The 19,155-nt window shown below is 32.8% G+C and overlaps 1 protein-coding gene across 1 annotated transcript in view; it reads right to left on the minus strand.

Annotated features, from left to right (window-relative positions):
* Positions 1-1,419: 1,419 nt before the first annotated feature.
* The window catches only part of LOC149807853 (uncharacterized), a 64,035-nt gene continuing 46,299 nt past the window's right edge, over positions 1,420-19,155 (minus strand). The window contains exons 9-15 of the mRNA XM_089947197.1: positions 17,550-17,632; positions 16,652-16,726; positions 14,168-14,255; positions 8,757-8,857; positions 8,134-8,205; positions 2,970-3,114; positions 1,420-1,551 (exon numbers count right to left, since the gene is read on the minus strand). Of these exons, the coding sequence (XP_089803323.1) occupies positions 2,995-3,114; positions 8,134-8,205; positions 8,757-8,857; positions 14,168-14,255; positions 16,652-16,726; positions 17,550-17,632 (539 nt within the window). The 3' untranslated portion in view covers positions 1,420-1,551; positions 2,970-2,994. The remainder of the gene's footprint in view (positions 1,552-2,969; positions 3,115-8,133; positions 8,206-8,756; positions 8,858-14,167; positions 14,256-16,651; positions 16,727-17,549; positions 17,633-19,155) is intronic.

Below are 19,155 nucleotides of genomic sequence, written 5' to 3' on the forward strand. Positions count from 1 at the left end.
GTGGATGGTAGATTTGGGGTTTGTTTATTGCTGCTTCGCGTATGTGGATAGTAGATAATATGAGATGAGAAAAGTAGGGGATGTTTTCCTTCACGTCCGCGCGTTTTAAGTGATGATCTAGGTAATATAAGTTTTGGGTCTTAGGGGGATGTTTTCCTTCACGTCCGCGCTTTTTATATAAGAACCCACAACGTTCGTCATTCACACCATTCTACGGAATAACGGAAGAACATGGCAACAGTGACAAGTTTATTTAACGATTTGAGACATAGCTATTTTTGGATCATGGATGGGACTTATGTAGTAGAAAGATTGAATAAGGAAGGAAGATTTGAAGGTAGCCTGAACAATGTGAAGAGTCTTGAAGTAGCAAAAGATCTAATGGGGGAATGATTGAGGAAGAAGTAGAAAGAATCAGAGGATTCATTGACCCACCTTACGTGAGAGTAGGTAGTTTAAAGGAAGCCCCGGATCATGTCATAGAAGTCAGGAGCTTCCTAGAAAATAGCTTTTATTGGACTGACTGGTGGTACGTAAAGTGGGGTTTTAACCAGTTGATAAAAGCAGAAGAACTAATTAGAGAGGTAATGAAAGTAGAAGTGATGAAGATAAAAGAAAAATGGAGCAAAGAGAGAAAGGAAGAAGAGAATAAGAAGAAGAAATTAGAGTTTGAACGGTTGAATAACAACTGGATAAAGATTCAACAGAAATTTAGAGCGATGGGTCATCCTGACTGGATGACAGAGACTGAAAAGAGGACGAAGAAAGGAATAATGGAAAAAGTGAGAACTTGGTGGAAGAAGTGGAGGAAATAGAAGCAGAAGAAGAAGAGGAAACCCAAAGGCCCGTTTCAGGGCCACTCATTGGTCTTGAAAAAATCTTGATTTTCATTGCCTAGCACCCCCCTTTTTTTTAAAAAAAAAAATAGAGACCCTCCCTGTTTCAATTTTCCCATGTTCCATTTCCATAGGCCCATCAGGTCGGGACCGTATTAAAATAGGGTCCCGACCCTGTTCCATTTCCCCTTGACGCTAAACAGGCCCAAGATTTTTTTTCCCATGTTATATTCCCTTGAGGCTAAACAGGACAAAGATTTTTTTTCCCATGTTAAATTCCCTTGAGGCTAAACAGGCCCAGCGGTTTTTGCCCATGTTAAATTTATATAGAGGCTAAACAGGCCCAGGGTGGTTTCTAATGCTAATTCCCCTTGAGGCTAAACAGCCCCACTTCACTACTTGTGATTTTAGCATTGCAAGGTATACTTAGGGCAAAAGGTATGACCAATGAATAACTGGGATGTGGATTAGTGTATACTACCTATAATTTCCCAAATATGTGTATTGCCACGAGTCAAAAGTTTCTTCACTGGTAACTCTAGGGACATATTGCAAAAAAAGACATATACATCTTCATAAAGTTTTAATGAACACTAATGCTTGAAAACGTACTCAAATATCCGCGTCAACGAAAATCAAAATTCAGACAAACAAAATAATACTTGTTGGAAAGGTACTAGGTGCCTATTTCGCACATCAATGTAGTAGTCTGCACCTGAAAAATAAAAATGAATAATATAACTAAAATATTTGTATGTGTTGTGGCTAGAGCTCTCGAAGGGGACAACATCTAACAACAAGTAGTCGTCCATTACTATTAGAGATCTGAAACTATCACTCCTTCTACCTAGAGTATTTACAAAATAAAAATAAAATATTGATTTGCACGAGTAGGACACTCAGCTAAATTTTTAGTTTTATAAAGTAGCAGAGGATTCATATAGGACATATATGGAATTCGTGACAAATTCACTAAGTGCATGACTCGGAATAATACGATATGTCTCTAATACAAGTTAATATTTACGTCAGAATAAATAGCAAAATGTTCAAAAAATAATGAATCAATGACTTTAGGAAGAATGTATCATTAGGTATACAATACACTTGCAAGAAAATACAAATAATTATCAGATCGGTAAGACACATAGATGAAACAAAATACTAATTAAGAAAAGAAAGAAAATGAAAATAAAGGAGAATGAATGTATACTTTTATATTTCGTTAAAAACTTATTAGAAAATGTAATTAACGTCTCAGCTCTTTAGTAAGACAGGTAACATAACAGTCTCCCTCAATTTCAGAGAAGATATATCAAGGATTAGAACAATGGACGGGGAACAATATAGCCCCCTTAATGGAAAATACATCAAGGTAAATAATGAAACATGAACATAATTAATTAAAGAGAAAGGCTTTTATTTCACTTTTCTATTATTGAGTAAAATTAACGAGATTTGCAAACTTTCTATTTGCAACATCGCGCACAAAATAAATAAATAAAGTGAATACGTTAAAGCGCAAATGCATGCAACTTTAAAATAATAAGAACTACTTCCATCCCAATTTCGATTTCAAAATAGAAAGATAAACATGAAAAAGTCAAAGCATATGTGACACAAGAGGGAAAGTCTTTTTTAGTATATCTTTGGATGAGAAAACCATTAACGAATCACGAAATTACCTCGAAATGTGCTGTATAGATGCATCTAAAGATTTGAACAATAGCTGAGCTTATTAAATATATACACGATATTGTTTAGAATCACATATATGAAATCATCTTCAAACGGGTAAAACAACAGGAAGTGAAAGTTATTATGAAGATTTGTTGTACTCCTTATTGAACTTAAGACTCTAACTTTGCATTGAGCATACCATTATATAAAGATCGAAAACTTGCAAGGGTTTATGATGATATGACCCCAAAAATCCCGCCACCTTTAGACTGCTAAAATTCGGCTACATATTTTGATGGTGAAACGCTAATTTTCTTTGGTTTGTAATCGATGATTCCTATTCCTTTCTGATATGGCATATGGATACATATTTTAATTCTACAACTTTACATGTGTCAGCGTGGAAACAGTGTGCATGTCAAATAAGTGTCTAAGAAAGAGAGTAATACATACGTTTGTGACCTTACGTAGGAGTAATCTACTGTGAGGTGCAGTTTAGATTACAGAAGTCCTCTGCACAACACACACTGCACATTGGAACAGACCTGCCTACTATGATGTGATCAGGGTTAACCGGAACTGAGTGAGAGATGCACCGCTAGAGAGAGAAGTACATAAATTGTATATTTGTTTGACTTTTTATAATAGGATATGAACTATACTATATAGGCTTAGTCATAATTCGCACAATCCCAGCCAAGATTTGTTCTCACAAGGCCAATATCCACTCAGTAGAAAGTTTATCAAGGGAGACACGATCACTGTCATGTAATATACAATTGTAAGCAGATGACCAACAGAGAAAGGTGGCAGGCTGAGGAGAGCTTTGGCATTGAAGCTATTTGCATTGAAATGTAAATCTTACATATTAATTGATGATACAGAAAGTTTTAACATTTCAACAGCTGCATCCAACAGCATATTTGGAAACGGCTTCTTAAATTACCGGCAGTTTAGATAATAATTTATCGTTTTTGACTTTGTTTGAGCCATGAGCCCCCGACCCGGGATAATGCGCAACTACTACGGATCCGTCTCTTCCAAGGATACCTATAGCATAATCCAAGCAGTGTTACAGGTTAAGCATTTCATTACCTCATGATGAATACATTATTATATACAATGAAAAAAGAATAAAGCATTGCTCAAAAAAGGCAGGTCGAAATATCATGATAAAACCCCAAATAAAACAGCTCATACATTGCTAACAATTATATGGTACTATTTGAAAGGTGCTTATAGGTAAATACACACACACACACACACACATATATATATATACACGTACACACACACATACATACATACATACATACATACATACATACATACATACATACACACATACATACATACATGCACACATACATCCATACACACATACATCCATACACACATACATACATACACACATACATATACACACACATACACACACACACACACACATACATACATACATACATACATACATACATACAAATCACATTGCTTTTAAAGTGTTGGTTTGAAGCAATTTGATATACCAGTAACACTGGTATATCAAATTGTGGTCCGCCCCAAGCGCAATAATAAGAATATATAACCACTCTTCGAACTGTATGCTGTCGGTTCAATTCATATATATCAGTGATGAATTTCCACTTATTTATCCTTAGTGACATGAAAATAACGATAACATGTGCTAATAATCCCCGTTTTCTAAATGAATTTAAAATTCTATACAAGTTCATATCAGTCCTTTATTTCATCCGTTTCTCCTTTCCTTCTCATGCATAAGGGACAAAATACGCAGAAATCTGGAGTGAGAGAACAATAATTTTGGCTGGATAAAAACCTTGAAACGGAACGTTCACCAAATAACCAACAAGAAATACGATAAGTCGTGACGGTATATATGTACTTCGCTTGGGATGTATCTACATTTGTCATATAATCTCATATAATCAATGATGGAAAATTGCAGTAGCCTCTCTTATTTACGCGGTACATGTAATGTAAGTATGTATTGCTTTGTTGTTGTTGCTGTTGTTGTTTCTTAAACCTATTATAAGGTTCTAAAGATCTATTATTAATAAGCAAGAAAATGTCCATAGGCCGCCATCAATCTCTCTCAGTCTCTGTCTCTCTCTCCTTTGACCATCGTAGCAAGATACTGACGATTATCCATGAAAAGACGAGCATAGATGATTTTCGTAACAAGATGCCTCCCAATCTATGCAGAATGATGGTAATGTTAAGTCAAACCGACCAAACGAAGAAAGAGAGAGAGAGAGAGAGAGAGACAGGGAGACAGAGACTGTTATGATCTGTAGTAATCTTAAATAAATTATGACAATGACTTTGGTCAACTGTAAGCATATTGAAATAGTTTAATTATCTCTTGTTGGTTCGTCGTTCCATTTTGTTTCTGTTCAACACTAACTTCCATGCGCATGCATCTGAATGACTGAGTGTTCTGTGTTCAAGTGTAACTATGTGTTTGTACTGTTCTACTTTATTAAAACCATATTTCATGTATAAAGGATTAGTGTGTCTTATATTGATTTAATCAATTTGAATAAAAATAGAAACTCAAAAACGAACACAATCAAACTATTAATATGCTAAGTGATTGTGAATACCCAAAAAAGTCATTTAACTTCATTTTGTAGCGGACACACTAGGCAGGGATGTGAATTAATTCACTCGGTAAAAAGTTGCCTGTAGTTAGTCTTAACTCCGTTCACAAGGGAAATATGTGTATTTGTATGTGATGTAAATAAAATATATGTATATTATTACCCTATGATATACCACCACTCGCTGTTTACATTTTTCATTACACGGAAATACGGCAAGCCGCCTGGTTTCCTTTTAATGAAAAAGTGATAAATCTCGTGGCATATCATTAGTACAGCTGACACACACACACACACACACACATATATGTGTGTGTGTGTGTGTGTGTGTGTGAATTTAAGTGTTGTTTCACGAGGTGGTTAGATGGCAAGTACTAATACGATTGATGACTTGATGATAATTCTTAAGTAGGAAAAATAAACTGTGTTCGTATGTTTTTATTTGTTCTAGCAACTGAATCATCACAACAATATTTTAGCTTTCATTATTCATGAAACAGTTAAAGAGATGAATGTGGTATAGAGTATAGGCAATGCAAATAAAGTTTGACGAATTTTGCATAAACGAACATAATGAACCTGTTTGCCAGAAATACAAATTTGTTTAATATTTTCAATTTAAGATTATTATTATTAACATCTGTCTCTGAAAAACAAATCAAGCAGTTTCAAACTGATACTAATTGTATAAATCTGTCATTGGTTTATGTTATTGTTCTTTATTTCTCACTTTCCTTTTAAGCATCCCATTTTTAATTTTTTCTTTCATATACAAAAGGTTAATACAAATAACACTATCATAAAGGTTAAGTAACGTTTCATTCGTGCTCTACGGAGATTCTAACACAGGTACTCAGCACGCCATGCAATGATGTTTCTCATTCGGTGTTATATGCACTCATGTGTAGCCGACACACTCGCATGACGACCTAGTAATTAATTTTCATTGATTTACATAGTCATTCCAGATTACTATGAAAAAAATCATGGTATGTAGAATTTATTATAGAGAATTTTAAATATACACCAGACAACGGAAAGCGCTATCGCTGGATTCTATAGAAAAATGATTGGTAATAGCAGGCAGAATAACTATTTTAATACAAATGTTACTATCATACAGGTTTTACCCGAGGACTAGGGTACGAATCTCCGTTGAGTACGAATTAATTTTCTCTAACCTTTTAGCGATATGATTGAAATTTATTTAAAGCTACGTTAAAGATCCAAATCAATCTTGCTCTTTCTCTCTCTCTCTCTCTCATATATATATCCTTGTCATAAATGCATATATAGATGTTGTTGACCTAATTTACCAGTGTGTGGTCCTAAGGTGCAACAAATATAAATATCTTAAAAAAATTCCTCTATTTTATATGAGCAAAATTTTAAACATTAGTGGTGATATTAGGTGTGAATATTTTGAAAAATGCTCTGTGTGGGCAACCTACTTATATGCAAATTTATAAATCCCGGTAAACACACACACACACACACACACACACACATACATCATAATGTAGAAATTGTATTTACATCTCATTCATGTCTTTGATATTGTGATTATAAATTTCATCACTGGAAGATAGCTTTCAAACCTTATAATTAGCCAGTTACTTAAAACAGAGATTAAAATGTACAACAATTAGAGGACTTTATGGTAAAATTAGGTGTTTGGATGATATCTCGTTTGTAATAAGTGACATTAAATACCGCTCATCGGCTTTCAAAATGTTAGAGATGATTCGTTTAAATTTGAGGCGGTAACACGAAAGTAGTACGAACTGGACAAATAATTATAAAATCAGATTCATGTTTACGCAGACATTTGAAGTACACGTATGTGTGAGTGTATATATATATATACACACACAGAGCGGAGACAGAGAAAAACATAGAGAATAAATCTTGGTATGCACGAATGGATGTTATCCTTTACATAGACATTAAATAGTTTTAGTGTTTTAACATTCAATGCGACTAAGTGATAAGTTGTTTCATACAATCATAAATATCATTCACTATAGACATAATCAAGAATATCATTTGTCCAGTAGACAGATATTTTTTCTTATTGCGACAAGAATTTGATGAGATTTCAAATATGCTGATAGTATATTTGTAACGTGCTCTATAAAGTATGATTCACACAAGTAACATGTCAGCCTTTACTATGGAAGACAATGCCCCAAAGTGCTTCTATTTTACTCTCTTGGTACATATACGAAACCTAAATAATTGCCCAAAATGTAATTCTAGAATCTATTAGTAACATAATAACCATGATCTCGTACAACAACATAAAAACACGTACAGCTTAAGACCTATATATCCTATTCATGGTATAGCCAATAAATGTGTTTAAACGGGCTGTTAGAAGCGAACCAAACGACTGCCTGAAATATAATGAGTGCAATTACGTAGAAATGATCAAACATAAACCAGAAAACTATGGATGAAGAACAACACTTTCATTTGGCAGCATGGAAATGTTAAACATAGCAACATGTGCCTTTTTTGGCACGTGCGGACGAAGTGATTTAGAAAACTATTGATTATTGTTTATTTATATGAATATGGAGCATATTTAAAGTCATAATCTTATAAATTGATATATTTATGTATATTTTCCTTCTTTGACTTCAATTTTTATGAAATCTGAATTCCCCACCTAAGCAGTCTACTAAATAATTTAACAACGAAAAATGTCTAACCAGAAGACAAGTGCAATTTTGTCCCTTTCGCAAATGGAACGCTGTACATATGACACACATTACAACATTTAGTTTTTGCGCTAGCTATACGATACATAAAAAACAAATAAAAATACAATGGCTTACAAATTTATTGAAAAAGCAAACCTACAAGTAGGTATTGCTTAACTGAATTGATCATAATATCATTGATATTGCTGAATACTTTGACTTACACGTATTCTAGCGTATGATTGTTAATATACAGTAGTTTAAAAGAATAAGTAAATGGCTTTTATTTACGTGTCTTGGCTGGCATCCCATTGAGTACAATCTATCGTGTGTTCCCCAGCGGAATTCAGTAATATGGCATATCTATTGTTAAATAAAATACAAACGATTACTTTTGTAAATATCGAAATATTGAACCTAATTTAAATATCATTGACTTTATAGATTATCCCCTGCAAATGCTATATATTTTCTCCCATCATTCGTCATTTAATTCATTAGGTTCATTACAAAAAGCACAGTCAGGTGAAAATCACAGTTTGCATTGCTAACGATGGTGCAACATTCACTGATATTATTTTTTAAAAAATCGCCATTAAAAACCAAAGGAAATAAAATTAATAAAAAGACTGGTGATTTCATGCATTTGATTTGCAAGGATTGCCTTTTAATCAGGATAGTGTTTCAAGGAATCGTTGGGGGTTGGGGAATTGCGAGTTTCCCACTTTTCCTCCATCTAGTCTATTTTTGGAAGAAACGTTTCAGCAAATCTATATTTCATGTGCGTACATGCATTTGTAATGTAATATGTACACTTATCCGATGTTGTAACCAGTAAATGATCTCTAATGATCCGAACCTCAAATGTGTTATAATCATTAATGTTAATTCTTCTGAAACGAAGACCGTAATACCTCAAATTCAGCACATTCTTGGATGTTTAGACATTCTGAAGGATCCCCTAAATGCTGACAGTCATAGCACAGCGGCCCTCGTTTTCCACTAACTTCGAAGCCTGCAAATATGCACAGATTCCGTATAATAAAATACAATCATTATTATTGACTCAAATGCAGCATTACATGAAGTATAGTTGAAAATATAGCGTCATACGTTTTTTAAAGAAAGTACAAGCTACTCACGTAAATACAATTTCATAATGTGCATTCTTATTTGTTCTGGGATTGTACCATGCCATGAAATGTAGAATTATGTAAATTAGTCGGCACATTGTTCCCCTTTTTCTCAGTCTAGTAAATAACATATCGAACAACATTTCTTTAACGATAAACATTGGCAATGTATTATAGACATAAGCCAAAATGAAATACATATACATTGTGGAAAGAGCTTATAATCAGTATAATCACTTAATTGGATAATTAAGACAGAGTTTACATATACAAAAAGCGTAAATAATAACCTATTTTGATAGTCTTTTTGTCATAAATGCATATTTTATTTTAGCGTACTATTTCTGGTGGATTTTAATAAACAATGAGCATCTGCAACGTGATAACTGTTAATTTTACAAATTATTTATATACATCAAGAGTATTACGATTAATATAATATAAAGTAGTATTTACATAAAGAACGCGTTCAAGATGCATTTCATTACGACTCCTTAACAAACGATTTGAAATCTGTATTCATCTTCTGAGATAAGAACGTCTTACGTTGGTGTAAATAAGCCAAATGTCCCGTACAAGAGTGCAAGAGTCATCGTAACAAAAAAATTCAAATACCTTTCATATTTTTTTGTTTCTTTTTTATTTTATTTTAATTTTATTGTCCCCTTAAAAGTTTGACCATTGGGACGGTGAACCATCCCAAGGTCACCTTACATCTGACGTAGTCTCGGGACAATAACTGTATTGTAGGTAAATGTAATGCACACATATGCGAGCACATGTGTACACATTCATATAGTTCACAATCTCGTTCTAGAACGTTACAAATATACAGTCTAGTTTCCAAATTGTACAGTATTACATAATGCTCATATATGATAAAAACTTTTTTTTTGTCGTTTTTTATTTTACCTCGAAAAACGCGTTTTTTATACGTATTTTTAAATAAAAAATGCGTTTTTTGTATTTGGTACTTCCATTTTTTATCATCGCCCATACATGCAATCCTCTGTCATACTCTAGTAGATAACAAATATTGATCAATAATGAATCTATGATGCTAGCCTACGATACTTCACGTAAACATGCTACAACATAGTGCTGATATCTGGTAGTGTAGGCAAGGCGTGGTCAGATCAGTCAGATGGTGATAATGACATTGAGTAAAAGAAATTCAATGTTATTTGGACTACGGTTTAAAACCTTTGACATTTTTTCATATTTGTATCACTGAAACTTTAAAACTGGTATGTAGCGTGTATGTAGTAAAATATTGATTTTTGAGTTGCCTAAAAACTACTGGAACGATGTTTGTTTGTTTTTTTATTGAGAAAAAAAATGCGTTTTTTACGTTTTTTATTTTAATTTTAACGTATTTAACATCTATGATAATGCTGTTACACATGCATTTAAACACATCATTCTCAGTTACCATGGAATAACGGCTCTCTCTCTGTTCACAAAAGCATAAATGCTTCTTTCCTTTAAGATTTGATTGCAATATATATTTTCAGTTCTTTAATAAAAACCTTCAAAACATCTAACCAAGGCATATCCTTGTTTATTTTACATATGTGGATGTGATGTAGTATTTGACTAGAAGAAAGAAAGCAAAAAATAAAAGTTGTTTTTATCTTCCATCATTACTTGTAAATCCCAATATAACAGTTTTTGCACGTGGCACATTCTCTATATTCACTTTATTCTGAATCCAATGGGACACATCGTGATTATCACATTAAATCCCCCCACTGAACATTTTTACACAAAAAGTATATTTATCAGTAGTGGACAATTTTATTTCATATAGAAAATAATTTGTTGATAAATTTCTTTGAGTAACACGAAATTTAAATCATTGTAATTTTGAGTTTCTTGTCATTTTAAAAGCTTTAGTGTATATGTCAAGTCATATATGCATATTTAACCTAACATTTCATACCATTTATCTTCACTAGTTCATTTAACATTCTTTTTTAAAAGTAAATTGTAAAAGCCTTTACATCCTTTATTGCTATAAATAGTTTCTAAATGGAAAAGGATAAATTGTCTGACCAGCGTCGTTTTGCATAACTTTTACTTTTTACACAATTTGTTTTTGCATTGACTTATTCATTAAAAGGTTTAAAATGCTAACACAATCAAACCTGTTCTATCTATCACATGATTCAATGGGTTACAAGCGCTACTCTATTTTACCAATATAAATTTCCTATTTAAATGTCATGCAGGCAGAGTCCACTGGCCGTGTGATTCTTCAAATGGTGGTAACATACCTTCTACGCTCAGTGCAAATATCTCCAGCGACCGCACCAAGTATACAAATTAGACATATTTTGTTTAATTAGTAATGCTCGCTAATTATATATATATATATATATATATATATATATATATATATATATATATATATATATATATATATATATATATATATATATATATATATATATAAAGGCATATTATGTAAATCTATGTTTGAACCTTTCATATTTCGATTGAACTTAGAGTAATTCCTTGAATACCAAAGAGTTATATATGTTGGCATGTTTATGTTCATCTCCTTTATGAAAACTATTTCAAATTGATTTTCCTTCTCTTTTTGATAATAAGATGAATCTCTAAGGTGGTATTTTTAGATTGATGAAAAAAAGACGTAATGTCCGAGTAGAGGTACACTACACTATTGATATCACTCACGGTTTACGAGATAGCGATACTGGCACAAAAAAAAAACCAAAAAAACCCGGAAGCTTTACTTTCCTTTTCTCAACCAAGACCTGAAATTACGTTGATCGTGTATATGATAATTAGTGATTGTATTAATCTACCAATAACGAGTGAAAGTAATTGTGATGTGTAAGAGTTATAAAGAAAGATAGCGAGAGAGAGAGAGAGAGAGATGTATACATTAATTCATGTGCACAGTTGTAGTTTTCTCCACTTGACGGGATTGTAGTTAAATATCAAATTGATTTTAAACTACACTAAATGACAAGCAGCCAGGGATATGTGAAATAATAATGATAATACAACTACTAATAATGCCTTCAGAGGTCACCTATCTACAAATACCACGTTTGCATTTTCCCATTACTATACAAGCCTGACTGTAGGTGAAAAATGCTCAATGTCGACTTAAATATATATGCCCATGTTTTGTAGAAGAATTAATTGCAAGCCTGTTTCCTAGCTATCATGGTGCCAATTGAGTAGATACAAATACATTTATAACTCACTAATATCCGACTATCAATCAATCTTGTATAATGTATGTAGTTTCCAAATCATGAGGCAACTTTCTTGTTCATAGTAATTTAGAGATTGTTAATTGAAAGTATAGCTCGTGAGCTATTATATGCATGCCCCTGTTCTCGGAGTACTTTAGCTTCAATATTCTCAAATCTTTGGTTGACAACTTAAGCCATAATACCGGAGTTGGTTTAATTTGTGCAGAGGTGGCTGGTTAATTTCTTTATTCAATGGCACCACAATTCGTTGATTTAACTACTTGCACATTAGAACGCTATCTAAAAGAGGTAGGGTGGTGGAGCTGAGGTAAAATTTGTTTTACCTTACCATTTTCGATCAGGGTAGAGCTTAACTGGAAGCTTAGTAACAATATTCCCATCATATACAGTTATATGAAGCAGGTTGGCATTATTCTTCTTTATGAAATCGGGCAAAAGAAATTATCAAACTTGGAAATGTGCGAAAGTCTATTAGTAAATAAATCCGATACGTATTGTTTCCTTATAACAGACAAGCATTTGTTTTCACCACCAGGCCGAAGAACTACATATACAGTAATTATGACCAAAACTACTAAATAAATGTCTTTGTTGATACATAATAGAGGAAGAGAGGGTGTCTAAGAAACCCCTTCTAAAGGACAAAGCTAAAAATATCTGAGAATTTGTATCCCAAGATCAGATGATTCATACATGGTAATTGTGTTACAATCAGAAGGAAGACACGTTTGTCCGAAATTAGTATGATGATGATAAACTAGCTCATGCCTCTTTGACGGAAATGAAGGCTTGGTGGATATTTATATCACATACACACTGGTCAGGAACGTTTGGTGCTGATATTTCTGCTGTCAAATAAATAGGTGAACATCAGTAGATATCCTCTTAAGGAGGCACGCCATATAAGTTAACATAATTGTAACTCTTGCTCGTTGTATGAATGTCTGTATTTTGTTTCAAAGGTCAAATCGCATACTGATAATTGAACAATGTTCTAAGGTGTTAGCTAATCAGATACAGGTGGATTGGGTGATATGTATCAGCGCCTTTGATCTCCTTTCATTCTTTTCCAAAATTAATTTTTCGTACAATAGCTCCAACGACAAGTACTCAGCTTTTCTTGTATTACTATTACATTTGTGGTAATCGTTGTTAATATAAGACGAAATTATTCTCACACAAACAAGCAAACAAAACGTACGTGTGAGGTTATTCAACCACACTTTGGAAAGGAAATAGGCATAAAACATCAACAATGTAATGCCACTACGTAAGTAATGTTCATTACATAAAGCCATTGACCCCGATATATCTGTAGTCACTGATAACATATATTCGATCAGTTATGTATATAACGACTTGTATCAATAGTATCATCCCTCGTGCAGTAGAATAATTTCGAGCAGGAGCTTATGATACGTAAACGTTATAATAAGTGTGATCTCTGAACAATCTATACATGGTAGTGAACAAGACAAACAAATATAAATCACAAAAGGAGATGTTGCTTAGCATTTCCTGACTACGTCGTGTTTTTCGAAGGAATCTTGGGGAGGGGATACACGGAGGACATAAATTTAAATACTAATCTCATAACATTGTTGGAATAAGCCATTACCTCTTCATGTTTCCCACAGTTACGGAAATTGCCGCAATATTTATAAAAATGCAAATGTGATATAAAGAAATTATTTAAACAATTGTTTTTAAAGATACCAATATGTTATGTGTCGAAAATCCGTTTAATTAAATTATCAGTTTCGTTCATTCTCTATACATAAATATGTATTGCGGTTTTAAATCAACACTGTTTATTTGATGTATGAGTATTACGGAACATGAATTAAAACACCATTTATGTCAAACATGTGTCCATTTAATAACATGTGCCGTATTAAACTAGAACTGGTGAAGGTTATGTGAGAACCTATTTATACTTGCCATTGTCTCCACATCCGTGACTGTTACAGTAAGAGGTATTGCAGCATCGTGTGCATTGGCTGGTTACAGTTTCCGCCATATCACAGACCTATGCAGACATATGTGCAAATGAAAGCAGACGCAGTAACGTTCAAATAGGCTTAATAACATTACCGTAAACAACATCAGTATGTATGCAACATGCTTATAAGGAAGAGTTAATGTTTTAAGTTTATTATAGTCACTTATTTTACAAGTGACATAAACAATTTGGGCAACAAAGGCAGTGTGCATAACTGTAAGATGCAACAGGATTAACCAATCGTAAAAGCACAGAAAAGGAGATGTTGAAGCGAAGTAGTTTTAAATCATGGAATATACACATTTTCGCTTTATAATGAGTGTGAGGTGGAGACGGAACATTACATTCCCATATGTAGGCTGTTCAAAAAGTGTGGTTACAGTAAATTTACCTAATAATAATAATAATAATAATAATAATAATATATATATATATATATATATATATATATATATATATATATATATATATATATATATATCGTTCACAGAAAGAAAGCGGTCGTACTTGGTACAAAAGTATTTATTTACAGAAGGCATCGACGTAGTTACTTAGAATTAGACAAGATATACACGATTGGGTATGGAGCATACTCTGTTTTTTTTTTATGCCAAATGCTTATTAACAATAATATTTTTATATTGCTGCAGACGTAATAAAAAAGAGCCATGTTATTGTAAACATTAAAACATGATCGTATATTAAAAGAAAAGTATACATCCTATATTGTTATAATTTCCATCGGCAAACACTATATACTTGTAAATAAAAAAATTTGAAAGGAAAAAATAAAAAGAGAAGTTGGCATAATAATGATCGGTTTCAGAGAGCAGCACATTTAGTACAATCTAAGAGAAAATATTTTGCGTTTGCTGGTTTTGCCACATGGAAAGCTATTGCTAGGTGTCAAATTACTTTTGCAAAGATAGTCTTCTTAATAAACCACAGTCAAATAGAAGATTGCAAAATTTGTGTTATTCTTTCTCCTTGACCGTAATATATTGCGACATTTTCATGTTTCGTATTTAGATGTTTTCTAAAAGAGCAAAGCAAACGTTTTATTTTCGAATTTGTATACAGAGGATACTCCATGTTGCAACATTTTTCAGCTATAATGACCATTACTAGGGATTTTGCCTGTTAAAGGGAACTTGGAGATTTCTTCCATTGTTATACGTTTCTTACTTGCTGGATAACTGGCGGGATCAAAGACAGCGTTACTCATAGCCAGCCATGCCACGTCACATTATATATCGCAATAATAGAAAGCGAGTTCTTATAATGGCGAAATAAAAATATTCTACCAATGTTCGATCATTTATAAATATCGTAGGATGTATAATCTTATCTTTGTTATTTCAGTTATTTGTTGTATATGTATAGGCTGAAATAAGGATTCGTGTATAATTAAGCTAAAATGTTTGTGAGAAACGACATTCTTAATAACTTGTTTATTAAATGTTATGATGTTGTATCGTTTGCTATTTTTTAGATGCGATCATTTATTCATTTTTGTTTTGATTAATATCAACTAAGGATTGATAAGATATTACATTGATTTTGCGTAGGTATTCATTCAAAATAACCAGCAACCAGAATTGGGTTCTCGGGAATATTTGACAACGATATATCATCAGCAAATATTCTTTTACTGAACCTAATATCAGCCTCAATACCACTCAAAGAATTTACAAATAACAGTTGTCCAAGACTAAATCACTGGGGCACACAAGCAAGGAATCGTATTTTGCAGTATGGACTCAGTTCCTTCAAACTATTTCATGTATGTACATATTAGTGTTGTACCGCACTTGAGCTTTTGCGGCTATATAGTGATAACAAAAGGTCAGATTTAAAAGAATGTGAAAATGAATGGCCCCAAGCATTAAGCAGTTATCCCCTCCTAAAATGTATTGTTTAGTGCAACAGTTACGGGCATGCATGGACTATTAAAACTCACATGCCCCGGCAAGGTATTTAAAACGATGCTAAAACGAGCACCATGAACAAACATAAAACCACGCCCTACAGGACAAATTATAAATAATATAATGACAAATACAACCTGGAAATTTACTTTTTATCTGTTGGCATTAGTGTTGATATGTCCCTATTGTATCAAACAAGAACGGAGAAAAGCATTCTTTTATTTGGCATTTATATCGGCAAGTATACTGAACAAAACTAATCTAATAATTTTCACCACATTATGGACATGTACAGCTTCATCATGTTTGTATCGTTCGAAAACGTTATCGAACATCTGGTATAATAATATCATGTTTCGTGGTTGAGCATTTCTATACAATACAATATCATTAACATACAGCGATACTAACCACTGCAGTTGTATTTGTTAAACTTCCTAAATATCAATTCGCTTCTTTAAATCTCTTAGACGAAGCATGTGTCAGTGTACTTACGCGATTGTCCTGACTGATGCACCCAGAATTGTAGCGTATGTGTTCTCCGACGTAAAACTGTTCCAAATAGCATCCCTGGAAAATCAAGAATTGTATAGCTAATAAAACACCCCTTCATCATATGATGCACTTATTAATATTATAAAAGATGCTTAAGAGATCTACACTGGCTTCTACTGCTGTATTTATACTATTTATAACATTTAAAATCATCTTGTCTCAAGCATAGATTAAGATCGTAAACAAACAACTAAATAAATAATAATAACGTTCGAGTAAAATTTATTTGTAGGTCTCAAACCACTTAGTCTGTTAGCGTAGATATAACTGCAAATCAGAAATTACACGTTTATTTTCGTTTGATTAAACCACAGAACACCACATGAAAGAGTACAAGAAATTTAAAAAATATACCTTTATTCAAGCAACTACAACATACCTGAATCGGTCCAGTTTCTTGATAAATCTTTATGAGCAAAGGACGGACAATTACACGTCACATACATTTCCTGACTAATGTTAGTACAATTGTTCTAAAGAATCAAGCGAGAAATAAATGTCAATAAAGCAGGTGCGGTGTTTCAGGTAACTTCTGGTAGGAACGGTATAATGCATGGACGCAGTATTAAATTATATGATTGTAATTATATTTACATAGTCTATGTTGAAGCTTAAAGCACTGTCAACAGAAATGTAAACTGTATACACTATTTTCCACTGTGGACACCGTTGCCTAACTTAATAATTATTAGTTTGTTTCAAAGGTTGATAAAATAAAATTGTTTGAGTTTCATCATTTACACAGTTGCAGACATTATAGCTAGCAATACAAGTCTGGTTCCTTCGAGTGAAATTATGTTTTTGTTTGTATAACGTGTGTGTACGTACGTATATTTACCATATGTTCTTGACATTGTTCTACCAAGTTACAGTACTTTAAATGTGTCATGTCTTGGCAGGCGAAACATTTCAATGTCCTTCCTATACAAAGGAAAGGTACGCAATTAAAAAATATACTTTATTGTCATTTTAAATGCGGTTTAGTCCACTGTTATACTAATGATATCTATATGGTATTGGCTGGAATTTTATCAAAATATATGCTTGAAGTGCTTGTTTCGGAAGTTAATAAAATCAACCTCAAGCAATTACATGTTGTTTCCTTCTGAACAACCTTCTAACGATAACACCCAACAGCCTGTAACAGTATGTGCATAGACGTTCTATAAATAATAATCAAACTAGCATCGCAATTTCTAGACTCATATCAACGGGGAAAGGAAGTATTTTAAGCTATTTTGCAATTTTACAACTCATCATTAAGTATTACTGCATGGTGACTTGTATGTTGTTTGATATAAAAAAAAGAAACCCAACAAAACAAACAAATCAAACAAATAAACGTGTATGCGGAACTACTGACATGGTATGTTCTGAGATGAATTTTGTTCATTGTTCATATACGTTGATGCGCACCGTATTGGCATATTTGATGTTTTGCTGCACAGCAACACATGCAGGTGTTTTAGTACGTATACACTATGAGTAAGGTACCCTGCCCACCCACACCACACATGAACCAATCAAAGAAACAATGTCGATAAGCGTTATTAAATGTAGATTTTGTTACTGAATGGAAACAGTTCTACTGACATTCCATAAAACGCACACTGAATTTAAGGATACGTTGTGGTACAAACGACGAAACAGAATTATAGTAAATTTTAATGAAGAATTCTAAACCAAACTCATTTCAGAAAAATTAAATGTACAAAACTTTAAACTAACCTTTCTCATATTAATATGTTATCGTACAGAAATCGGTTGTTTAGTATATACCATTTGTGTGCGATCGAATGTGTACAGCTGAGAGGAATATCGTTTTCGGTAAATCTGGGCTCCAATAACAGTTTAGTACAGCGTTATACCGAGGTAGTCCTGAAGATATAGCGATATACCGCAATGATATTAGGTACCAAAACGTTTGATTTTCTTCTGAGAGAAGGGCCTGGCCTGGCACTCATGTGAAGAACGATTATGTATGTATGTTGCTTAAAAATATATTCAACTGAGTTGTAACAAATTAACACCATATCGTGTCAATTATGCTTTAATAAAATATTTATCTTGCGATAAGAGATACTAATTAAGATCTCGGCTCAAAGGAAATTAGTATGCCCGACCCCTTATATTTAAATGAATTTTTCCTTCGAGTAGATGAATTTGCTAATTATCTTTAATTGTTCAATAAGTTATAATTCGAAATTACTGATTAAATTTAGTTTACACTATACTTGACACTATGTACGAAGCAATATGATAATGTTTGAGAGCAGGTTGATACAACCAGGAAGTGTTGATGGTAACAAAATAACCGGGTGGGATTTCAGATTTACGAATGAACACTTTTTATATCAATACAAATAAAATGTTTATTGACAAATGACTTGAATGAGAAAATATTTATAATTAATGCATGCGTATAATAATACAATATTTGATCA

Source organism: Sinohyriopsis cumingii, chromosome 1 (genome assembly GCF_028554795.1).
Source record: "Sinohyriopsis cumingii isolate HCF-2022 chromosome 1, ASM2855479v2, whole genome shotgun sequence".
Taxonomy (NCBI): Eukaryota; Metazoa; Mollusca; class Bivalvia; order Unionida; family Unionidae; genus Sinohyriopsis; species Sinohyriopsis cumingii.